Source organism: Macaca thibetana, chromosome 15 (genome assembly GCF_024542745.1).
Source record: "Macaca thibetana thibetana isolate TM-01 chromosome 15, ASM2454274v1, whole genome shotgun sequence".
Taxonomy (NCBI): domain Eukaryota; kingdom Metazoa; phylum Chordata; class Mammalia; order Primates; family Cercopithecidae; genus Macaca; species Macaca thibetana.
Genome location: NC_065592.1, coordinates 18530151 through 18557222, shown reverse-complemented (window position 1 = coordinate 18557222; position 27072 = coordinate 18530151). Strand labels below are relative to the sequence as shown.

The 27072-nt window shown below is 37.5% G+C and overlaps 1 protein-coding gene across 1 annotated transcript; it reads right to left on the bottom strand.

The window, feature by feature from the left end:
* Positions 1-1571: 1571 nt before the first annotated feature.
* Positions 1572-24951, bottom strand: RAB14 (RAB14, member RAS oncogene family). The gene is made up of 8 exons (XM_050761921.1): positions 24720-24951; positions 16431-16489; positions 15244-15297; positions 13614-13791; positions 9681-9747; positions 5925-6012; positions 5235-5265; positions 1572-3850 (listed from the first exon to the last, which is right to left on the bottom strand). Exons 2-8 carry the CDS (start codon positions 16480-16482, stop codon positions 3673-3675), a joined length of 648 nt encoding a protein of 215 aa, XP_050617878.1. The 5' UTR covers positions 16483-16489; positions 24720-24951; the 3' UTR covers positions 1572-3672.
* Positions 24952-27072: the final 2121 nt, after the last annotated feature.

Sequence of the window (27072 nt, the reverse complement as noted above, 5' to 3'; positions counted from 1 at the left end):
GCTTTCAGGTGGTTTTCTTTTACCTGGAGGCTGAAGTACGTTATACTTATCAATGAAGATTTCATCATTTGGAAATACATCAATTATAAAACTATTATGCTTCAGGTGCCTTTCCTCAGCCAACATATTCTTTGGTGGAGAATCAGAACAATTTTGTACCTTGGAGAGTATGACCCAGTGATAAATTCAAATTAACAGCTCAACTCCATGATGTATATATTTCTTTAAAAACTAGAATAGCAACTGCTCTCACAGTCTGGCATAATTATTCCCAAGGGGGAAATATGTAGTAAGTTTTAAAATATTCTCGGGAACTGTTTTCTAGATCACTAGACAGCTTTTGAGTCACAACAGGCATATTACCATGTTACTATAATACAGAACAGCACAGTGCAGTAATCCCTCACCACCAAGGTTTTTATTCCAAAACAGTTATTTGGCTAGAAGTGGACTGTTAAGATACGGCATCAATGGAGTTACAATAAAGATAATGAAAGTGACAATTTATTAATACACAGTAAGTTCTAGAAGGCATCTACTTTCAAAACAAAACTTGATTTCTTTTGTATTTACATTTTTTGTTTCAAGTCTTAGCAAAATGCTAAAAGGCCTGGCCTAGTCACAATTATTGACATCCTTCTGGGACACAATTTTCTGGGCCTGTGTTGAATGAGGATAAATTTTCTTTTCTCTAAAATGCCACATGAACCCTGTACTCCCACATGAAGAGGAATGGAAGGTAATTATTTGGTCTTTTCTTCTGTTTAAGGGAATGAACTGAACCACTCATGTTTTTAAAATCACACTTAAAACAGCAGACACATGGGCAAAAAAGTTCCCCAAAACTATTGTCTTATGGAATTTGAGAAGGGAGGTAATGTATGAACATTAACATCTGGCTTCAAAAGACATCTTTCCAAAGAAATTGTACTACCTATTAACGTGTACACCACCAACCAAAAAAAAAAAAAAAAAAAAAAAAAAAAAAATTACTCCATCACTTTATTATCCATAAAAAAAAGACTTGAACATTGTACTGAAACATCTATTTAAGTGTAAATAGTACTAAGCACCAATTACTAATCTGAGGGCCTCCTCACAGGTCCAAGGGCAATGAGTAACCTCGAGAAGCAGGTGACTACACAAGCAGTAAGCTATGGATTAAAAATTAAAAGGATTTCACATTCTTTCCAAAGTGTACTGCCCAGTGTCTGGCACACACACGTTACAATATGACAGTCTGCTCTATTTGTGAGCACCCGAGTTTATTACAGGGGATTACACATGCGTATGATAGAATCTGGCTCCCAGTACAGTCAAGGGAGAACAGCATCAGCCAGCAAATGTGCTGATCTTACACTGAAAATGGTTGACTGAAAACATTTCAAGGGTGATGCAAACACAAGAATAAAACTGTGGCTCTATTAGTGATGTGGTTTTATATGCTACATATGTAGACCTCTCTTTATACAACAAATACAGACAGTGCTGCAATAAAAACTGATGACACATCAAATTGTTCACCTGAAGAAAATAAACCCTATTATAGTTCAGAAAATAATGCAACCAACTTTAATTTAATCTAGATACAGGTACTTTATTTACAAATATTTAGATTAATAGCATTTTGTTACATCAAATGAAGAGTACAGCAGTCTGAATAAATCCTTCGGTCACAAAAACAATAAAACCCACTGTAACTAACTTTGGGAGTCAGGGTATTGCACCTCAACAAGCCGCAGTCTTTCGTTTGTGATTGCCACCTTATATCCCAATGGGTGGTTTGTTTGTTTTGTTTTTGTAAATATACACACACACCAGCAGGTCATGGTCCCTGGGTGAATCCCTTGTGATGCAACAGTGTAAGCAAAATGGATCACTGTAAGTCTTTAACAGAACATACCAATCTACTCCAGAAATCCTATTTTTTAAAAAGTTAAAGACAAAAATAAAAATGAATCCACAAATTAACCAAAGCCTATTTTCTGCACATTCCAGTTTTGGCTTTTATTTAACATTGACTATACAATACTCTGGTACTACCACATGTTTACAACCCAAAAAGATGTACTTTTATGTTAGTGTCTGTAAAGAGGGATTTAAAATGTGTATTTTAAACACAGCAGTTGAGCTGAGTGCATTTTCTATAGTGCGCTGAGGTGTTACCTATTCTACTTCAAATAAACTCTCAATTCCCAGCCACTGAATCAAACACAGTAAGAAAAATCAACAGAAATGAAGAACTTATACATGTTTGTTGTACAAAGAAATAAGATTGTTTCTCTTGCTATACAGTATTAATTCAGTGGCCAAACCACCTAGTGCAAAGTAATAACTTACTTTGTATCAGCACAAGCACTGAAACACCTTTAGAAACACTTTCCCTTTTATGAAACAATTTATGCCAACATGACATAAAACAGCCCCTCATACTATGAACACAGGGATATCTTATTTCACTGTAGTGTTAAAAATGCACAATTTAAAATCCCTTAACAGCAGACCTGTGGTTCTGACTGTCCAGTTCAGAATCTGACCATTCCAAGAAGATAAAGGTATAAAAGCTTAAAATGTGCAATAATAAACCCAGCCTTTTTTCTTTTCCTATACAGTAAGGCAAGAATGCAGCCTGTAATGCAAAAACGTTTACAAAAAGAGAAAAGCAGGTTAGCACATTGTCAATTGCACAAGAACAGTTAAGAAAATCAGCAGGTAAGCAACAGTGCAAAGATGGAACAGAATCTGCTAGTGTTAATCCTCTGATGCTAGGAGCTTTTTCCAGCATAATGTCCCCAAACACTGCCAGCACCAAGGGGTGGAGCCAGTACTACTTGTGAACTGCAGTGTGTCTATTTCTTTGTGTGAAATGGAAGGGAGTAACATGGTCACATATAGGTCATACTGTACAAACTGGTATTTTATACTGTTCCAATGCCAGTAATCAATTTATTTTCTTCATTAAAATAATATACACAGAATGTATTGTTAGTTCGATTCCTTCAAATTTTATACATATTTACTTTCTGTTAAAGAGAAAAGGATAAAATGGTATAAAAAAAGATAAAGCTATTAATTAAGCACGAGAGATAAGATAAATGGATATTTTCCCTGTGCGAGGCTAAGAGAGAAGCAAACCTCGTCAAGAAAAATGCCACCCACACAACAGGAAATTTATCCAAAACAAAACAAAAGCAGTTATAGAACCCCTTCTCTACCATCAGAAGTCATTTCACAGCAATAAACTTACTGGTTACAACAGACATACTTGAACAGTTAAGGATGGGTAGAAAGGCTTAAGATATCATCAAATTAAACCGTACAGTGAGACAAAGCCTTGCCAAAGAGGGAGGGTAAAAAATCATGAAGTCCAGCATCAGTGCTCAGTTTAAATCATATATTGGTGACATACTTATCACGAGGACAAGGGGGAAAAAAAGTCTAGATTTACCATGCAGGAGAGATTTATTACTCTACTTGCCTTTGATAACCTGATTACATCTAGTTGTTTAGCAGTTTAGTATTGTGTTAAACTGTTTTTACAACAGATTTTTGTTTTTTCTTTTTTTTTAATTAAACCCAGTAAGATGTACAGAAGACAATGAGGCAGTAAAAAGTACTGCTTTCAACAGACAGAGGTGAAAGGTCAAATGAGGGGCCACGGCAAAGAGGTCACTAGCAGCCACAGCCTTCTCTCTGGGGTTGGGGTTCACTGGTTAGCCGGCCTCCCTGCGGGGCTGAAGGTTTGTGTTGTACACCAGACTCAGCAGCATTCAGATCCAAGCTTCCATCCTGAATGTTCTGATATATTTTCTTGGCAGCCTCAAGGAAGGCATCTTCTACATTCTCTCCCCTAAGAGGCAATTGATAACTTTATTGGAGAACCACAGTTTTCTACAAAAGACAAGACATTATATACTGACCTTTTGTTAATCTTTAGTTAACTGCCATGATGTCTTCAACTTAACCATTGTCATCTAGTAAAAGATTACCAGAACACTGAGCTAAGAGAACATGGAAAACTATTTTCTTTTCCTTTTCTTTTTTTTTTTTTTTTTTTTTTTTTTTTTGAGACAGAGTCTGTGTCACCAGACTGGAGTGCAGTGGTGTGATTTCAGCTCACTGCAACCTCTGCCTGCCGGGTTCAAGTGATTCTCCTGCTTCAGCCTCCCAAGTAGCTGGGACTACAGGAGCACACCACCACGCCCTGCTAATTTTTGTATTTTTAGTAGAGACAGGGTTTCACCATGTTGGCCAGGATGGTCTCGATTGCCTGACCTCATGATCTGCCTGCCTTGGCTTCCCAAAGTGCTGGGATTACAGGTGTTAGCCACCATGCCCGGCCGGAAAACTATTTTCTGTGGAAAGCATACATACATACATGTACCGAAAGCCCTTTCTACAAATCGTATTTGGACAACTACATGTGTTATATGCAATCATTAAAATACTGTATGTTAATACACACCATGACGACTGAGATATGTCATTTCTGTGATAACAGAGAGGATACTCCAAACAGAAATGAAATCTCTCCAAACATGCTGAAATCAGAATTCCAAGAATAATATGGTCTGCTCAGCCAAGCATGAACTGAGCTGTTTTTAATCGGGTGATAGTGACATAATCATGCTTAGCCACGTTAACACCTCCATTCAGTTTTCTTTGGACTAACAGCACAGCTGAGACTAAACAAAAACAGGTTAGCCTCTCACCACAAGAAATTTTTGACCTAATAAATGAAGAATAATGATGGGAGTGCCACACAGTTCAAAGCAGACATGGAAGAACAATTAGAAAATGTTCACTACTCTTCTGAGTAGACACTACCCCTTAAGTAGACACTACCCCTTAAATCATGCTTTTTAACGTGATCAGAAAATTAAATTGACCAAGCTTTTGTCTGAGATGCCAAACTCAACCTCACTTGTGAAAAGTCAAACACTGTCATTTGTGAAAAGTCAAACACTTCTGAAATGTAAACAAAGTTCCATTTTATTAACCTGGGTTACCAACAGGCATAATCAAAGTACAATCTTTTAGGTAACAAAAATTCATGTTATTTTGAAATGTAAAAAAGGAAGCAGAGAGATGTTTGCTGTTCTTCCTGCAGTAAGCATTACACATTTATATATAGTACTTTATATGTGTATATACATTATATACTTTTCATATATATGATTCTACTTTGAGAAACTTGAATATAATTGAAATATCTATATTTTGGTCATACTTACGTTTTTGCACTCGCTTCGAGGAACAATAAGCCTAAAAATAAAATTCAGACTATAATTAGGACACTTCAAACTAACTCACAAGTGCATTTCCTTTTTTTTTTGAGACGGAGTCTTGCTCTGTCGCCCATGCTGGAGTGCAGTGGCGCGATATCAGCTCACTGCAAGCTCCTTCTCCTGGGTTCACCCCATTCTCCTGCCTCAGCCTCCCAAGTAGCTGGGACTACAGGTGCCCGCCACCACACCCAGCTAATTTTTTTTGTATTTTTAGCAGAGACGGAGTTTCACTGTGTTAGCCAGCATGGTCTCAATCTCCTGACCTCATGATCCACCTGCCTTGGCCTCCCAAAGTGCTGGGATTACAGGAGTGAGCCACTGTGCTTGACCCACAAGTGCATTTCTTTAGTAACATCTGAAAAAGTTTCCCATCAGTTTTTAGTACTCCTCCCATAGTATTTTATGAAAAAGTATGTAAGTCTGAGGTGGAGAGCATCTTTATATTTGTCACTAAATAACTGTACTGCTGCAACATAAATCTCACAGAAATAGAAACACATTTTGTTACTTCCTCATTCTTGAGATTTCTGAGTCTGCATTAAAAAACAACAAAAAACTGTCAATCTGCAGTATCAAAATCCCACCTTTCCTTAATAATTCTCCCAATTGTGACCATTAAGTCTTAAAGAAACCCACCGTTTTCTTCAGCAAACTGTTTGGCTTCTTCATATGTAACATCTCTCTGTGCCTCCAAATCCGCTTTATTTCCTATGAGAATTATTACCTAATTTGTGATCAAAAGAAAGACACTTATAACAAAAGCAGTAATTTAAACCAACCATGCAAATTCTGAAATCCAAAAATCTGTATAGAAAAAATAACTGGGCCTAAAAAGAAAACCAAGTACTAGCAATTATCCACTAGACAGAGCTACAGATTCATGAAGTCATTACTACAAAGGACCTTAGCAATGATCTAGGCCAGGGGTTGACAAACTTTCTGTAAAGAATAAATAGTATATTCTTCAGGTTTGTGGGCCTCATATGGTCTCTGTTACATGTTCTTTGCTGGGTTATTTTTTTGTTGTTGTTTTTAACAACTCTTTAAAAATCTAAAAACCATCTTTAGTTCACAAGCCAGTCAGAAACAGGCTGTGGGCTGAATGTGGCCCGTAGGCCATACATACTTTGGTGACACCTGGTCTAGTCCAAAGATTATGATATATCTGAGTAAGATTACTAAGGGTTCATGGACAAGCTCCAGGGGATCTGCAAATACCCTGAAATACTGTAAATACTGTAATTGTGGGCATGTCCTAGAGGAGCAGGTTCATGGCTTCCATCAGATTTTCAAACAGTTCTGAGATCCTCAAAAAGTTTGAAAGCCACTAGGTACACCTGATCTAGTCCAAAGATTATGATATATCTAGTAAGATTACTAAGGGTTCATGGACAAGCTCCAGGGGATCTGCAAATACCCTGAAATACGTAAATACTGTAATTGTGGGCATGTCCTAAAGGAGCAGGTTCATGGCTTCCATCAGATTTTCAAACAGTTCTGAGATCCTCAAAAAGTTTGAAAGCCACTAGGTACAATCCTTTAGGCTACCAGTAAGGAAATTAAAGCTCAAGGCAAAAGGACTTGCTGAAGGTCACTCAGTGAATCAGTGGTAGGAGGACATTAGATCTCAGGTAGAAACCCAAACTGTGATCTTGAGACAAATACTATCCTACCCCACATTATCCCTAGATAGGACTGAGTTTATAGTTAACAGTAACTGATAAGAGACGTCTATGTGTATACACAAGGGGAAGCTGGGAGTAGGGGTTTGGGGCACGTATGCAGTAAGTTCAAATCCAAGGCAAAAATAGCACCCACCTTGGAACCACTCATATGAAGTTAGGCCAAAGTTAAAGGCAGCTCTGCAAAGTTGTAAGAAGAAAATACGTACCCTTGGGGAATAGCAAAGGGCTTTGGCCTTTATCTGGGGTGGCAAGGGCGGGTTATGGATAAACTGTCTTTGTACATTTATGAGCTTATTTGACACCAGTTGGTAAAATCCCTCCCTTCTTCCCCCTTCCAAACAGATATGGTAATCTAGATATGAACACTTTAGGAATGGATGGTTTCAACTAAAAAGCACTTCAGCCATTAATTTTTTTTTCATGTGAAATTACAGCTCCTGGCTCTTCCACTTTCAAAAATGTGTGTCCATAAACCAAATCATCATTTTGATCTGAATGTAAACCTTATGCAAGGACAGTTAAGTGTACAACAAAAGTGAGCATTCTTTAAACAGTGTGGACAAAGTGCCCACTGTGATGGGGAGGAAACTGTCATACACTATCCATTAGTCTTTTAAAAGAATAAAATAATGATACTTGAAATCAATTTATAAAACAAGTCTGGTAAAGCCACAATGACGAGCACAGGGTACTCATTATAAGATAGGTACTCAAAACAAGAAATACTGTCCTGCTCCTGATTCTCTCTGAATCTCCAAATAAGGCTTCTTATCTCCCTGAAAGGGAAGATGTAAAGTGGCATGCTAATTACAGAGATACAAAACATGCCCACAACAAAATGGTAGAGAACACAACTTCTACACAGAAATCAAGGGCAATTTTATAGAAAATGGAGCACTTAAGAAAAACTTAAGACCTTTTTTTTCTCCTGATCTGGTTCTATTTCAAAGCACATAAATGAGGCAGGAAGGACACAGGACGGGAAGGTTAATTTTATTATACTCCTCCATGGGCCTTCTACAATGAGTTTTGTTTTTAATATTTTACTTGAAAATAGCTATAGACTCACAGAGGCTTACAAAAAATAACAGTGAGGTCCTGTGTACCCTTCACCAAACTTCCCTAATGGTAGGATGTTATGTAACTATAATACACTCTCAAAACCAGGAAACTGACATTGGTACAATCCCCAGCCCTTATTCAGATTTCAGTTTTTACACATTCTCAGGCACATGTACATTCGTGCACGGGTAGTTCTATATAATTTTATCTCAGGTACAGATCTCAATCATCACTATCAGGATACAGAACTGTTCCATCACTACAAAGAAACTGCTTCTGTGCTGCCCTCTATGTCGTCACATCATTACCACCCTCCACTCCCTTTGCTAACCCCTGGCAATCACTATTCTCCATCTCTACAATTTTGTCATTTTGAGAATGTTTTCTAAATGAAATTATACAGTATATAAACTTCTGAGACTGGCTTTTTTACTGGGCATGATGCCCTTGAGACCCAGCTCAATTGCTGCATATATAAAGAATTCATTCCTATGTACAGCTTAGTAGTATTCCACTATAGAGATGTTCTGAACTATTTAACCATTCACCTGTCAATGACCAGGCTGGGAAACACCTAGGTTTCCAGTTTTGGGCTACTGCAAATAAAGCTGCTATGAACACCCTTCTATAGGTGTGTATGTAAACCTTGGGTTTAATGTGATAATGGAAATGAAAGTTTCAGGCACAGTCCCTAGCATGATAGGCGAACAATGTTAACTGACTCTCAGTATGATTAAACCACCGTTTCCTGATAAATGCTAATCTTACCACTGACGACATAGTTCTTGAAGCAGGCCTCTACCAAGTGTTGGGGAAAGCCAAGAGAGACACGAGCCTTGCTCCTGAGAAACTCAGTCACAGCTCAGTGCGTCTTTCCTCACATTGTTCCTGGCATACCCTCAACAGTATCTACTGAAAACTTTACTCACCCCTCAAACACCATTCCTCTGTAAAGCTGCTTTCTCTCCAGACAGCACTGATCATCCTAGGCTCCCCAGAACTGTGCTAGTCCCTCTATTTCTAATTCATGCTTCAATCTACTTTGCAGCACAGTTACCTGCATACCTGCTAGTTCTCTCCCTGCTAGACTATAAGCTCTTCGGGACCAAGGATCCATGTTTATCTTTGTATACTGCAGAGTCTAGCATGGTGACTGGCCTTTAAAAATCTCAATAAATATAATCTCAGTCTGGTTAAGAGGCTAATGTTTTAACATATATAGAATCCTTTTTATTTTTGACTGAAATTTTCATTCTTAATTCTCCTCCTCTAGTTGAAATTTTTATTGAGGTAACGCAGATTCACATGCAGTTGTAAGAAGTCGTAAAGAAAGATCTCTTCTACATTTTGCCCAGTTTCCTCCAATGCTGAAGTTTTATGAAATTAATGCAGATCCCTTTTAACATCATAATTTCAGATTTCAGTCTTCACATTAGATCACCACTACATTCATAATTGTAACGACAAACATGAACAAAAAACCTAGGTATAATAAAATGCAAAACCAGGTTTAATTAGAACTGAAAAATAACTGTTACATTTTCTTCGACTAATTGAAGACAAAAATCTCACCAGTAAATGGCTTCCCTTTTTGGGATAGCTTAGTTCTTACATTTTCTGTGTAATAAGATGCCATTTAACTTACAGTATTTGGATTGGTGAGATTCCTTGCATCTGTCAACCAGCTGCTTAAATGGTTATATGTACTTCTTCTGCAAAAATAAAAGTTTAAATTTGTGACTGCCACATAATTATAGAAAAAAAATTCAACAAATATTTAAAATATATACTTTAATCAATATATCCTAAAATAATTTTGCTTTGACCAGTTACTCAGAACAGTAGTTGTGAAATACAACTGCATACTTTTCAAAAATCTAGCCAAACGTATTATTTTTAAATAAATAACTCAATATCCAACAACTTTGATAATTACAGGTCAGGAGTCAACTATTTACTCCTAAACGCAGACTGTAAACAGACCAATAAGCAAGCAAGGAACAACACAGTAAATTGATGGAAATGCCAATGTGGAGTCAAAACTCAAATTACTTTGAAATCATACAGATTTTCAATCACAAAGCAGAGACAAAGTTGTATCAAAATGCCTAACCATGACACATTTAATGGAAGACACTTTGGCTTGTCTTTAAATTTTAGTTTCATTAAAAACCAAGTCACACTATTGTAAGCTGGCATACAATTCACCTTTCCTTAATAATTTAAAGAGCAAGCTAACCATAACAGCATAAAATTGACTTTGAAGACATTTATACATTGACAAGAATTCAAGTCCCCAGATATCAGTGAAAAAGTTCATCCTAACTTTGTACTCTTACCAGGTAGCTAAATCATTCTGGTATTCTTTAACTGTCCTATTTTTCTACTTTCTCCAAGCAAGAGTTTAAAAACTCATAGGTTCATTTGCACTAGCCAAGTAAGCTCTAAGATGGTAAACAAACCCAAATATTTGTAATATTATACACAGTAGAACCTACCAAAGGGGTCAAAGATAATAAAATTTTTGAGGTTAAAAATGTTTCTGATTTATAGACTCACAGAATATAAGTCTATCTTACTCGTTTAACATGTGAGGAAACGGAAGCCCATAAAGACTTAACTGGTGTCAAAATCAGGCCTAGAACTCTTTTACAAATACCACACGTCCTTCAAGTGTTTCTAGTTTAGTCCTGTGAATATATTCCATGATCTCTAGCTGCCAGTTTTCACAGATAATTTGTTATTCAAAGTATATAGTTCTTTCCCAATGAGAACTGAGAACTCCTTACTCAGATTTTTATTGTGCTAATCATATTACTCATGAATCATCACTTAGATGACAAAAAAGTCATATATATCAAAATAGCTCCTTTCCCCCCAATGTTTTAGAATTTTCTAAGTAAACAATGATAAAATGTCATTTTTAAAAAGCACAAGCCTTATCTGTGTTTGATATTTGTATTATTGGCATACCTTGACTTTACACAACAGGTACGTTTTACTACCTCATGCATAAACCTTAAACAAGTCCAAACATTTCTACTGATTTTGATGAATTTTAAAATTTCAAAGCTGGCAGGCAGAGTGAGGTACACAGAAAAGCTTAGTACCAAAATCATATAAACCATATTACTTACATGTACCATAACTTCTGCCAAGGATTCTGGTAATTGTTATTAATTTAAAATTCACTATCATTATAATTTTAAATCCATAAATAAATATTATTCAAATATTAATTGGTGGTACTAGTGCTAAAAAAGTGCTAAAATGCTAGATATGTCAAAATGTTATGGCAAAACAACTGTCACAATAGGCTACGCTGTCAATTTAGAAAAGCACCCTGTAACAACAAGAGTTAATGACAAAAATAAAAAGGAACTTTTATGTTTGTAAAATGTCAAAGAATAACAGAAATAAATTGGTGTCATGACTGCAACATCAAAGTCACTATAAAGTATCACTTTAGCACCTGACTAAAGCCTGGGGTACTCTTTTCCAGTAACAGTTTTTATTACAATATAATGAACATATCATAAAGCTTATCCTTTTAAAGTACGTAATTTAGTTGTTTTAAGGGTAGTTACAAAGTTGCGCACTGATCACCACTATCTAATTCTAGAACATTTTCATCACCCCAAAGAGAAACTCTGAACCCACTTAGAAGTCACTCATTCCCCATCCTCTGGCAATCCACTTTCTTTTTTTTTTTTTTTTTTTTTTTTTTTTTGAGACGGAGTCTCACGCTGTTGCCCAGGCTGGAGTGCAGTGGCGTGATCTCGGCTCACTGCAAGCTCCGCCTCCTGGGTTCACGCCATTCTCCTGCCTCAGCCTCCTGAGTAGCTAGGACTACAGGCGCCCGCCACCGCGCCCGGCTAATTTTTTGTATTTTTAGTAGAGACGGGGTTTCACTGTGGTCTCGATCTCCTGACCTTGTGATCCGCCCGCCTCGGCCTCCCAAAGTGCTGGGATTACAGGCTTGAGCCACCGCGCCCGGCCAATCCACTTTCTTTCTCTATAAATTTACCAGAATATAAATTTTGGATATTTCACAAGTGAAATCATACAATATGTATCTCTTAGTGTCTGGTTTCTTCCACTTAGCATGATGTTTTCAAGTTTCATCTATGTTGTGGCATGTATCAGTCCTTCCTTCTTCCTCATAGCTGAGTAACATTTCATTGTATGGATATACCACATAGTGTTTATCCATTCATCAGTTGATGCATATTCTGGTTGTTCCCAGTTGAAGTACTTTTTTTGATGACTTGAATAGACACAGATTTTACCAAAAGTATTAACTATGCTTAAAAGATATGCTTAAAAGCAAAAACAATATTCTTAGCACACATCACCATATTTAAATTTTATTGAGTTTTTAATTATGTGAAGTCTTCAGAAATGCACTCCTCATAAAATTAGACAGTTCTGTGTAGGCGGCCAGGTTTATTAATAGCCTTCCCATAATACTCTTGATCATATCACTGATTGCCTGGCTATAAGGAAGAGCATTAAGGCTTGTTTCCCTCTGTTTTGCTCTGAGGCCACCCAATTCTAGAATTTACTGAAACTTTAGGCACTATAATTATAACTAGTCAATATCTTTATTCTAAGGCAGCATTTCCCAAAGTGTGCTCCTCAATAAAATAAGCTTAAGAAACACCAAATTAAATGAAGTCATACAGCAAAGAATTTCTTACTGCAGAACTTTCCGGAGTCTTAATATGCTAATGAGCATTATGACACATCAAGAGGAAACCGTATAAAGCATTTTCCAAAAGGAAATATGCTTTAAAATCTACTTATCACTTGGTCCCACTCACCCATCTTTACCCTCAAGAAACAGAGTCACATTGCTATTGACTGGCGCTTTACATCAACATGAAAGGTGATCCAGTTCATTTTCTAACTTACAGTAGACAAACAGTGCAGGGTCTAATCAAGTGGCACAGTTTTCCATGTTCTCCAAAGTCAAACCTTTACGTACAGTAGTTTTATCACTTTACATCAAGTGCTTTGGAATTCCAGAAACAGTCATGTTGAAATAAATTTAAACCTACTGCATGTAGTATTTGAAGTCATTTCTATCCATTTTAAGAGAAAAAAAAGTAAATGAATAAACACCGTCAGATGCAAGCATAAAATTTTTTATAATCCCCCATGCTGGATTAGCAAAACTCTTTGCTTGGCCTTATTTTGAGAGGTGTAAACTTTAACACTAGAGACTAAATAGAGTAAGTCCCAAGAGTGAGTTGTTTGCTTTCTACTTAAAAGAACATTTTATATAAAATATTATTTCTCCTCAAATCATTCAACTGAAGTTGCTTTTCAGAACTGTATTCTTCTATTAGCTTCACCCGATATCTCCCTAAATTTTTCTTTAGTCATAAAAACTTTCAGAAAATATCAATGTGTTATATCAAATTTTACATGGCAACTTAAGAAACCATAAAAAACAAGTAAGTTCAATTACAGTCATAAAATTACAAATTTTAAAAAATGCCTAAGTCAATTTTTTTTTAAATGCCCAAAGAAGATTTATTTTCCCCGTATGAAGGTTGAAAAAATTATCTCTTACCTAGTGATATCATAGACCATAAGAGCTCCTGCAGCTCCTCTGTAGTAGCTCCGTGTAACAGCCCTAAATCGCTCCTGTCCTGCCGTATCCCAAATCTGCAGTTTTATTTTTTGGCCACTAACTTCGATTATTCTTGTACCAAATTCAACACCAATTGTGTGAGGACAATCAGCCATAACTGTTAAGGAGGAAAAAAAGTAATAGCCCAATTTTCAGAAAACTTCAAATTAAGCCTAGGGGGGAAAATCCACTAAATAAACAAATGGCTTACTAATACTTACAGGCTATAAATAGACTAAAGCTACCACTGGAAAAAAAATTTACAAATACCCAGAAGTAAGAAGTCAGGGAAATGTGACTGTACTAGAATCGGGATCAGCAAACTTCTAGAAAGGACCAAGCAGAAAATATTTTAAGTTTTGCAAGTCAAAAGGTCTTTATCAAAACTACTCAACTCTGTCACCGAGGCAAAAAAGCAGCCAGAGACAATAGGTAAAACAGGCATGGTTGTATTCCAATAAATTTTATTCACAAAAACAGGCAGTGACTGGATTTGCCCCACTGGCCAGTTTGCTGACCCCTCGACTAAAATAATCTGTTAAGTAAAAATAAGGATTTTAATTAATTCTTCACAGTATCAACATTATACCATTTAGCCTTCTTACAATCATTATCTATAACAGATCAATCAATGGTCTTGGGACCCTAGGAGTTGTTAGTCAAACAGATTCTTATCCCAGAAAATATCAGTGTCTCAAAGAAAATCAGCATGTGTTTTTTATATATATATATATATGCACATATATTTTAGAGATAGGGTCTTGCTCTGTCACTCATGTTGGAGTACAGTAGCACAAGCATAGCTCACTGTAACCTCAAACTTCTGGGCTCAAGCAAGCCTCCCACATAAGTCTCCCAAAGCACTACTGGGATACAGGCATGAGCCACCACACCTGGCTAATATATACTTCTTTTTATACAATGACAAGTTATATATGTCTAAGCCAATGAACAAATTTATTAGTCCTTTCCTTATAATGAGGCCACTTAAAACCTAAACCCACCATTCTCCAGTATAAGGACATAGACTGCTGGGCACTTCATAAAATGTTACATCAAACTTCTGTAGTAAGCAGCACAAAAATGTCAAAGAAATAATTTCAACTATACAGAAACACTTTCAACTATATTTAGCATATCAGTTACAACAAATTGGTCCCTTCTATCACCCAAAAAAGCGTAGAAAGAATTCCATTTTAAGTATTCCAAATCTGTTATTTAACAAATGATACAAGCAGCAAATTTCTCCTCCTAAGATAATCAATTCCTTAACAGAAAGTCAGAGAATAAAAAGATTAAGTTTGACATTATTGTATGTATTTTTAAAAATTATTTTAACATCAAGAAATCAAAACAAGCGAATCAGATTATATATATATAATGTGTATAAAAATCAACACTAAAATATGCTGGTATATTTCATTTTATCTGTACCCATTTAAAAAAAAGTACAAATATAGTGAAAGGTTATATTTAAATGCATGAAGTACACTGAAAATGACACTTTTTAAAAAGTAGAAACATGACAATAAAGAAAACTATTAATGTTTACCTCATGTATTAAACTTACATTTTTTTTCTGTAAATTGATGAAGCAAGCAAGATTTTCCTACTCCCATGTCCCCTGTTTTAAAAAAAAGAAGTTTCAGGTGGCAATTACATTTCTCAATTTTATGCAATGACTGCTATATTCCTTACCATATAACATATCATAAGTTTCTGGGACACTTCACAAATTTTTATTTTCCTACTTTACAATGATTTGAAAGTTTTCACTGTGAGACACAAATGGAATATTATTCCCAATCTTTAGCACTGACAGAATTTGGCTGTAAATTATTACTGTTAATAAATAGCCACCAGCTGGGAAATGATTTTTTAATGGAATTTTTTTACTTTGAGCTGTTTCAAAATTTTATGGTTTTTGTTGTTATTGTTGTTGTTGTTTCCTTTAACTCATGCATAGAAGCAAAAGATTTCAAAAAGTGACAAATGGGGTAGCATGTAACAAGCAGAAATAACAAACTGAGTTCTGGAAGCTTGATTCACTAGGTCCCTGTCTTATACTTCTTGTATTATTCTATGAAAGAAAAGAATTTGCATTACATGAAAACCCCAGGAGAAAAGATGTCATCTCTTACTGTACTATAGCAATGTTAACCCTTGATGAAGGAAACATTAAAAAGGACGCATTAAGTTCAACATGAAAGCAAACTGTTCTAATGTGAACAATTCATTGAAAAACTTGTACTTTCAAATGTAGTTTTATGTTTGGATAAATAGCATTAAGACTTAATTTGAGCAAAACCTTCTTGAAACTTAAGAAAAAAACACCAATTAAGAAAAATACTGTTTTTTATGTATATTACACAATTGATTTGGAATCAAACAATATTCTCTATCACTTTTTCCTTATAATGGAAACCCAGGGGGATCTGAGCGCTTTCACAGTATTTTAGGAATGTTTCTGCACTCCTTGAAACACTGATACTTCCTAGCATCAACAAGCTTTCAAGCAGCCCTCAAGAACAACGAACATCACTTCACAAGGTACCCACCAGCACTGTACCACAGAAATATCCAGAGCCACAATGCAAAAGCTGCACTGCTAATGCAAAAAATGAATCTCATAAAAGGAGCTTTAGTTTTACAGTAAGAAAATCAGTCACTCCTGAAGCGGTATTGTTTAAGTATTAGCATATAAATATTTTGTAAGTTAACCTTTTGGGAACAAGAGTGTAAGTTAAATAAACTTACCAATAATAATATATTTAAAGATGTAAGAGTAGTTGTATGGTGCAGTTGCCATGGTGGCACTAAAAACAAAGAAATCTCTGTTACTTCAGAAGGAAAGCATATACAAGTAATTCAAACAGATCACTGCTATCCTTTAAAGGTAGAAAAGGACACTGAATACAAACAAATGTCAGTTACAGTAAGTCAGAATAAAACTGCATTTCACAAATTGATCAAATACACAAATTCTCTTGGATGAATGATGCTTACACATTCTCATGTGTTATCCACAGAAATATGAGAAACCAGTTATACCAATATTTCATTTAAGAAAATATCCACTAGAACTTAAAGTATAATTTAAAAAAGAAGAAAATATCCAGTAAGAAGTATTACTCTGAAAACTTTCAAACAAAAAAATCTTTATAAATTTAAGTTAAACATCACTATAAATAGCCTCCGCTCCCTTTAAAGTCCCCTTCCCTGTTAACTGATCAAGTAAGTTACTAATGATCTACTTGTTCAGAACTCTGATTTTAAACAGAATGGTATACAAAGGAACCACTTAATTTATAAACACAAAACAACTTTTTACTCTACTTTAAATCAACAGCAGAGCATCCAAAGAGCAATGGTATGATTTCCAAATCAATGTTGGAACTAAACTGAATCACATGAAACTGTTCTTCCTAGATTTTGGCATTTTCATATGGCTCAACCTAATATAGGACTTGCAGATTATCTCTCTCTCTCACACACACACACACACTTTTTGAAGACACAGCATCTCACTATGTTGACCAGGCTGGTCTTGGGTCTTGAACTCCTGGCCTTAAGCGATCCTCCCATCTCAGTCTCCCAAAGTGCTAGGGGTACAGGCATGAGCCACTGCACCCGGCCAGATTAACAACATAGTAAGTGCTTCCCATCTACTATTCTAGGGACTGAGATAAATGATGTCATAAAATTGTACTTAAGGTTGTGAAATTTGAAAGCTTGTGTATTAGAAGATATTTCAAAAGATCACAGCCCATTTCTTGCCCTCAAATAGACTTAACCTAAAGAATTCTAATTTCTCACCTACTTGAAAAGAAAACAAAAAACTTTCCAATTTATTTAAATGAATGCTCTGAATGTGTAAGACATTGTGCTAGGTCCTAGAGAGAAACAAGGGGGTGAATTATAAAATTGGGAATAACTTTCAATAAAGTTTATTCTCAAACCAGCTTTCAGCTTAAGACAAAAATTACTTATACAAATTAAGATTTCACCCCATTTTAAAAAGTCTGACTTACGGTATTTTTAAGCCTGGCTTTTAGTGTTTCTGTCAATGTCACATTACACAAGCCAGACATTTAATATGACTGGAAAATTTTATTTACTGAAATTATCACCTTACTATATACCATATTGCAAGCAAAAGTTCTATATAATTAATAACATTTAACCTGTAGAAAGAATATATATTTAAAACAAGTGTATTATTATAAGGAAAGAGTAAGTTGTTAATTACAGTAAAGTATTAATCACTTCCACACACTACAGTCTTCTCACTTAGCTATCTGTATTACATTTAGTGAAAGTAGAAGCCCTTCTACCCATTCCAGGTTGGCATGTTCTAACACATTTATAATCAGTCTCCTGCATCACAGAAAACTCCCATAACCAGTTCTTTCAGCAGAGAGAGTTTTTCTAGTTAGATTAACTCTGATTCTGAACATCACAACAACTTTATTCCCTTTTCCAGGCACTAGGGACTCAAAACTTTTAAGAATGAACTTGGTCCTGGGACTAAAATTGGCCTGGATTATTTACCTGATCTCTGAACTAGATGCCAAACATAAGGGGAAAAAATAATCTCTTACATTAAAAATATTTAAAGATTATTAACTTCTTAACCTGAATTCTTCCCAGACTCTTTCTTTCTAATCAATTTTTAATTCTTCTAACTTCTTTCCCCATTCAAACCTGAGTAAAAGTAATCACTTACTCACCTTTAAATTACTGTCTCTCCTGTGCTCTTCTCCTTGATTTTTCCTAATTTCTTTCCCTCTTCGAACTGAAGGTTGTAGCTGTACATACTTTGCTCCTTCTATTTTATGTTAAAGCTATGACTTCTAACAATCCCAAATTTCTACTTCAAATGCTTTAAAGACTAATCATAAAATTATGACCCAATTTTAGTTGTACTAGTTTGTGTATTTGTTAATTATCACACTTTCATTAAATGTGAGATAACTAATTTTGAAAATGTATCTTAAAATTACAAACATTCATATAGTGGAAACTATTTCCAAATAAAAGAAATGATCACTATTTCAGATTGAATACCAGGGCTCTGTCTCACCTCACCACACATTTTTCTTGCTTGTTTCTTTAAAAATTACAAATAAAAACCATAAAAGCAGAATTAAAACTACTCAAACTTACTAATTTCAGTAAACAAAGGCAGAAAACATCTAACACTGTAGCCATCAACACTCACAACAGGTCTTCCCTTTCTTATTCTAAGAAGATACTGTCTAGGTTTACATATATTCCCATTGTTGACTGATATTAATACATTTCAGTCAAAAGTATTTGCAGTAGAATTATATTCAAATACTAAATACGCTTAATGTTGCTTTAACAAAAGACTTCTCAGTCTCATTTCTTGAACATGAAACATACCATTGTTAAGGTGAGGGGTACATTTTTACCTAACTTTGGACGGGGGAAAAAAGTTCTTCCTCTATTATTTAACAGTGCTTTTGCTTTACTTAGAGAACTCTTAAGTCTAAAAAAAAGGACATGAAAGGCTGATCTAGTTCAAACTCTGAAAACATGAGCCCACTTAACATTACAATCCCCATAAATTTTTTTTTAAATCTCGGTAATATTCTATAACTTGTATACAACTACCGGGACAATTAAAATTCACTTTATTCCACATTTTATAAAAAGTATTTGAATCAAGTTCATATGTAAATAAAAGATCTTTATTGCCTTTAAAGGAAAAAAGTACTACATATTTACACAACAGGCATTTAACACATAATCAACAATTTGCAAACCAATAACAAATACAATTGTTAGTTACTACATATCGGGTACTTGACATATGACAGGCAATGTGCTAAATATTTTACATACAATTTCATTTAATCCTTACTACTATTCTATAACATAGTTAATTATTATCCTCATTTTACAGATGAGGAAACAGACTCTGCAGGTAACACGTCCAGGTCACACAGCCAAGTCTGCACTGAACCTAGGACTGTTTTGACTGCAAAGATCCCCTCTTAACCACCACACCATCCTGCCCTCTCCACCGTCGTGCCTCCTCCACATGGTTATGAGATGTACCATGTTGCTCTGCAGTATTCACTCGCTTAATTATAATTTAATATTCTGAATAAGATACATGAATTACATTCAGAAGATGCACTGCAGTCAGAATTTATAGATATAAATGAATGGTAATACTAGTAATACTAATCTATAATACTATAATTCATCTACTTACAAAAAGTTTGAGAACACTTGATAGTAAACCATGTAATGATCTACACTACTTTTTCCTATACTGTCTTATATAATTCTTACTTAATTCTCACAACTCTGCAGAGTCATTATCATTATGTCTATGCAAAAAATTAAAGAAACTGAGGTTTGGAAAAATTCACTCATTTGGCCAGTGTTACAAAGTTTGTAAATGGTAGACCTAGAAATTTAACCCAGGCCTGATTCCAAAGACCATGATTTTCCCTAAGTTATTATTAGCTTATTTCAGGCATGTACAGGTAGACTGATAAAATAAAAATCAGAGAAAGAGGAAGGATATTAGTGCATGTAAAATTTAGCTATAAACTACCCTTGCTGCCAAGAGAAATATTTACTAAATGCACAGTAAACACTTAACAATTGTGCCATGTATTCAACTGACTCCTTAAAGATATTAATATGCTTAATATTGTTTTAATAAAGGATTTCTCAACCTCATCTCCTGAACATGCAACTACCAGTTTTCGCCATTGTGGAAACATAGCATTTCACCACGTGAAAACATACCATTTTTTACCACCATTTTCACCACTGTTAAGGTGAAAAATGTATTTTAAAATGGGGTATGCCATCTTGTAAAATTCTGCATATTTTTTTCACTCAACAAAATCAGACACATTTTCATGTCAGTACATTTAGATCTAAATGGTTACTGAACACATATTAAACACTAATTATTGTTGTGACAAAAATAGAATGCATGGTTTCTATTTACTGAATCGACACCTTTCTAAGATTACACAGACATATAAACGACTAGTTTTGAAACATGTAGGTACAGATGTGAAGGTATACACTACCAAACATACTGCTTGTGGAAATGTGCCAACATTTTGGAAAGTAATCAGTATATTTAAAAATCTTAACAATAATCCAAATCATCCTTTGGCTCAGATATCCACTTAGAAGTATCCTACATATACAAAAGCTTCAGTCCATAAGGCTACAGGTATTAGCGCATTTAATGTACCATTTTTACAGCAAAAAACTGGAAATAATCTATCAGCAAGGAAATGACTGAATAAAGTACATCTGTACTACAAAATAATATCCATCTAGTTTAGAAACCATTTTGATCGATATGCATTAACCTGGAAATACCTCCATGATTTTGCTAAGTGAAAAAACACGTTGCAGAGTTTTATGCGATAGCATACCCCACTTTCAAACACACACACACACTCAACCCTATATTCATATACTATGAAATACAAATCAAATTGTGAAAAATACACGGACAGGAGAAAAAGGGAAGACAGAAAGTATTAACTTTTCTTTATAGATCCCTGCACTGACTTATTACAATGAATTAAAAATAAAATTTTCTCTACCAATAAATACGTGAAAAGCACTTTCTATGTAATTTTAATACAGGTTAAAGAATACCCAAACAAAAACAAACAAAACTCCCACTCATAACATTCCCAACATTATTTCCACATTTACTGATAATAAGGGGAACTTATGAAGCCAATAATACGATTGGCCTCAAAACAAAAAAAACCAACACTCAATAGTAGAGGGCATATTTTTGGTTTTTTTTTTTAAATAGCTGAACTACTTACTGTTTGCTCTGATTTTAAAACCTGTTATATAGCTATTCTACTCCTTAGAACCAACGATGTTACTGTATAATTTTTACATAGTTGATCCAAGACATAACAAGGGAAAAGCAACCCACTAAATATTCCAGGTGATTTAATTCTTATCCTTATTTCCATTGATAAGTTTTGTTTATTTGTTTGTTTAACATGCATGATGTTTTGTTAAAAATACCAGAGCTGAGATGGACTGCTTCTGTGATTCCAACATGAACGTATCTGTTAAGTATCTACTAAGCACAAAGCACTGTGCCAGGCTTTGGCAAGATAGCAATGATCAAAAAAGACAACACTGTCTCTGCCTTCGTGGAACTCAAGAACAGAAGCATTCTGACTTGCTCTAAAGGCCCACTAAAATGGACTACTACTACCTGATTTGTGAGTCAGGTGGATAAAACTTCTGTAGTTAATCTAATAATCTAACCTAATAAAAACGAGTGGTCAATTTCCTCAACAATAGTACAAACAGCCCACCCACTTAAAAAAAATAAATTTAACTTTTGACAATATACTTAATGTCACTTTTATATAAATAATGATTTTAAAAAGCTGGATTGCTTAATGTGGCAAGAGAAGTAACTTTGATGATCTTCTATATACAGAAAATAAAGTATTCTAATACTGGACCTCTGTTCACAGAAAGAAAGCACTTAACACCCAAAAAGCCAAAAAAAAAACCCTGCACTTATTGCTAAAGTTAAAAGGATTAATAGTGAAAATTTTACTAATGATACTGTGTCTGAGATTTGCTTCAAAATAATTTGGCAGGGAGGAGGCAAGTGTATATAGATGAAGCCAGACTGATCACTGTTGACACTGGCTGATAGGTATATGAATGCTCAGTATGCTACTTTATTTTGTATATATTTAAAATTGTCTAGATGAAGCTTCTTAAAAGTACAGTACCTCTAATTCTTCTATTTGTAAACTGCTGTCTTTAGCCATGCCTGGCATTTTTAACCACATAAAAATGTTTCAGCCTTTTTTAAAAAAACATGAAACATCTCTCAATAGCCCGAGTTTTAACATTTTATTTACCTTAATCAAGTTTCCTCCACTAGCACAGTATCTTACTGTGACTATGCAAAGATATTTGACATTGATAAAAATGAACACTCCAAATTCTGTTGCAAAGTTGAAGTATGCAACAATGATAAAGTTTAACTGTAATACAAAAAAGCAACAACTTTTTAAAATGTAGCTTTAATTTCAAGGAATTTTTAAATAGCTATTATAATCTAAGGTTTTACGTCTTTACAATAACTGCCATTTATCGAGGGCCTAACACATGCCAGCTACTTTATAAACAAACTCTAATCCTAAAAACTCATTTTACAAATAAGGAAACCAAAGTGATCTACCCGTGGTCATAGTACTACTAAATGGAGAGCTAGAATTAAGGTCCAGGTTTAACTCTACATGTAGCTCTCCAAAGTTATGCTCCTCTCTCATTCATTCAAAAGATATTAAACACCCACTATGTGCCTAGCACTGTTACAGGCACTGATTTACTATATGCCAAGCAACGTGCTAAGGGCTTTCTTTAAACCCCATTTAATCCTAGCAACAACTCTAAGATGCAGGTTCAATTATTCCCTTTATAGATAAGGACACTGAGTCCGAAAGGTTAAGTAACTTGCTTAAGATCACTTAACTAGGAAGTGGCAGTAATGGAGGGGGAACCCTTGACAGTATGACTCCAAAACTCTTAACCACGACATACCTCTAGGCATGATCAAGTAAAACTGCCTAAACAGAACTTGGAAGAAAAAATTTGGAAAGGCTTGTGGGGAATAAAGGGGTGGGAGCTGGATTACTGCAAGGTCAAATTTATCCTCAACAATCAAATCTAAATAAAAGACAGCTGGTTCCTCTACAATATTTACCTTAGAAAAATATACGAATTTTTTAAAGGCAGTTGGGATAGTAACGAAATGAGCAGTAAACTTTGCAAGAGTTCAAATCTGGGCTCTGACACTTGCTGTGGGGTCACCAGGAAGGCACCTGTCCTCTCGGAACCCGTTTCTTCATACACGAAATTGAAATCCTGGCATCTCTCCTTTGGGGTCTGTGAGCATGAGGATTTGCCAGTGTAGTGGCTGACTTTATGGACTTTAAGTCATAAAGGGGTAATCAGCTGTCATCCAATGCGAACACAGTGAAAAAGGAATTAAGTTGTAACTACATTATAAATGGTCATGCCTGTAACCGTAGCCTAATTTTTGAGTGTAGTACAAAAACCACCAGCCACAGTGTGAGCCGAAGCCAGTTTGTAATATACCATCATCAGCCAGACATACATCACAACTGTAGGCCTCAGTTTCCTCACTTATAAAGTGGAGACAACTTACCTCCGAGGGCTACACGGGACAAGATAAACACGTACAAAGACACCTAAGTATGTACCTGGCCCACAGTTAAAACGCTTAAAACACTCCAGTTCTGTCGTCTTCTCTTAGATTCTAGAAATGCCACAACTTTCTCTTCATTGTTTCTAGATGCTCTGTAGCTTCAGGGCCATAGAGGCTGTCCACGCGTCTCATAGGAACGCACCAAAACCAGGACATCGCAAGCACAGGCGCACAGACCCCGTCCCTTGCCCGGCTGCAGGGCCAGACTCCCCACATCGACAAGGGCACCGGAGTTGCCCCGAGATGCCGAGGAGGCTGCGAAGAGCTGCCTTTGTACTCAGAGCCAGACGCGGCCTACGGGACGGGACCGCCACGTCTGGGGCTCGCGGGCTGCAGGGCGGCGCGGCACGCGTGGGTACACCCTGCGGGGGCGGGCTGCGGCCGCGGAGAACAGCGGCGAGAGGGGGGCCTGCGAGAGATGCGGTCCTGCCCAGCCGAGCCGAGAACGCGCGGAAGGCGAGGCCGGAACACACCCTTCCCTGCACGCCTCGGAGCGCCCCGCGGGGAGGGGTGGGCAGGAGGCTCAGGCAGGAGCCACGCAGGGGACACCTCCGCCCCCGCCCGGGAGTCCTGTCAGGCCGGCGCCGCGGCGCTCACCGCCGACCCCCGGGATCGCCGCGGCCTGACGGGGCCTGGCCCCTGGGGCGCCGCCCGCCTGCAGCCCCGTCTCCGCCGTCGCCACACCCGCCCCTCTGAAGAGCCCGGCGCGAGGAGGCATCAGCCGGCCGGACACTGCGGAAGGCCCGGGTTACCTGGGGGGTTGCTGGTGGCTGGGCAGCTTTCCGGGCGGGAGGGGGGCGTCAGGACGAGGAACAGGAGTGCGGACGCAGCGGGAGAGGGGGCGGGGGCGGTCGGCCGAGGCCCCGGCAAGTACGCGGGCAGGCCGAGAGGTGCAGACGCGCCGGCGGCAGTAGCGGCAGTAGCGGTGGCAGCGGTGACTGCTCCTGCGGCTCCCTCAGGATCTTCCTCGGGCTGGTCCAAGATGGCGGCGCTCCCTGCACAGGGTTTCCTGTCACCCTCGCAATGGGCCGGACCACAAAAGAAGGGGGAGAAGATGCGCGCGCAGCTGGCGGAGCCCGGAAGAGGGTGGCCGAGGCCAACCCGTTAGCCACGCCCCTTCCTCAGCCCTCACCTCTGGACTCGTCGCGCCGCCGCTGAGGCCCGCCCCGCGGGCGCTCACGCCCGGAGGGAAGGTGGAAAGCGCGTATGCGCAAGCGCAGTCGCGTGTCCTCGTCTCTCGGGGGAGCTACTGCGCAGGTCTGCGTGGAATCTGGTGGGGCGCCCCTGCGTCTTGGCGAACTAGGGTTGTCGCTCTTGGAGACTTTTAAACTATTTTTAAAACCAACATTTACCACTTATTGGACGCTTACCGTATACTGGCCACCGTGCGAAGCATGCATTTACTGTATTCATTCAACGTGTATTTATGGGGGCGTTTACTATATATACTGCTATATGCAAGGTATATAGCGGTGAACAAGCCAGGCTAGGTCCCTGTCAAACAAACCTCGGAAGCAGGCATCCCCATTGTATCCATGGCGAAACTGAGGCTTGGGTTGGTCAACTCGCTTGTCCAAGATCACGCAGTTAGGAAGTGACCCTGCATTTCATCTCTATTTTGACTTCACTTTGGGGGTGCCTTTGACAGGGAGAAAGAAATGTGATATTTTTCACAATTTGTCTACCATCTGCCATCTTCCAACTTGATCTGCCGTTATCACTGCCCCAAAAGGTTTCGTGCTTTTCGGGTGCAGGGTCACGTTTTGACTTCCTTGGGCCCTGAGCGCTTTTGCCTATGGCTTGTATACACACACACATATTTCACACACATATAAGTTAAATATATGTATAAGTATTTAACTTATATTTTACAACGGCATTGATATAAAGAGGACGTACCAATATTATATAACAAAATATTTTCTTTGACCTAAAAGTTCATTTTTTTCTTGTGACTTCAAAAGAACGTAACCCGGCCGGGCTTGGTGGCTCACGCCTGTAATCCCAACACTTTGGGAGGCCGAGACGGGTGCATCACGAGGTCAGGAGATCAAGACCATCCTGGCTAACACGGTGAAACCCCGTCTCTACTGAAAATACAAAAAATTATCCGGGCGTGGTCGCGGGCGCCTGTAGTCTCAGCTACTCGGGAGGCTGAGGCAAGAGAATGCCGTGAACCCGGGAGGCGGAGCTTGCAGTGAGCCAAGATTGCACCACCTCACTCCAGCCTGGGCGACAGAGCGAGACTCCGTCTCAAAAAAAAAAAAATGTAAGCCAGGGCTAGTAGTCTGCGCCTGTAATCCTAGCTACTGGGGAGGCTGAGGAGAGAGGATCGCTTGAGCCCAGAAGTAATGGGCTGTAGTGCACTGCATCAATAGATAGGGTGTCCGCACTTAAGTTCAGGAGGGAGGGACCCCCCAGGTTGCCGAAGGAGGGATGAACCGGCCCAGATCTGAAACGGAGCAGGTCAAAACTCCCGTGCTGATCAGTAATGGGATCACACCTGTGAAGAGCCACTGCACTCTAGCCTGGGCAACATGGGGAGACCCTGTCTCTAAAATAAATAAATATTCATTTTTCTTGGCCCCTAAAAGTATTGGAGGCCCTAAGCACTGTGCATACTGCACTGTCCCTAATGGATAAGGTGGCCCTGCCTTAGTCCCCCACCCGCACATTAAATCAATCTTTCTCTTAGCATTCAGGACCTTTTATGAACTGGTTCTGCTATAAACAAGTGAGGTTTCACTGGAAAAGTGTGTGACAGTTTGTACATCTCATATTTTCAGAGAGACCTGGGTTTGAATTCCTGCTCTATAATCTAATGGTATGCAGTTGTGCATGTCACTTGATTTCTCAGATTGTCAGTCTTTTCTGCAATATGGGTCTTTGTGAAAATTAAATGGGATAATATGTGCAAAATGTCTGGTATATAATAAGAGAGGGAAATGATTATTACATGATAATCTAATATAGGGTGATATTGAAATCCCTTTGCAACCCTAGAGGTCTAGGCTTCTATTTCCATATTCTTTAATAAGTGTAGTTTGTTGTCACACTTTAACATTTTTGAAATTAAGAAATTTGCCTGAGCCAAGTAAAGGAGGA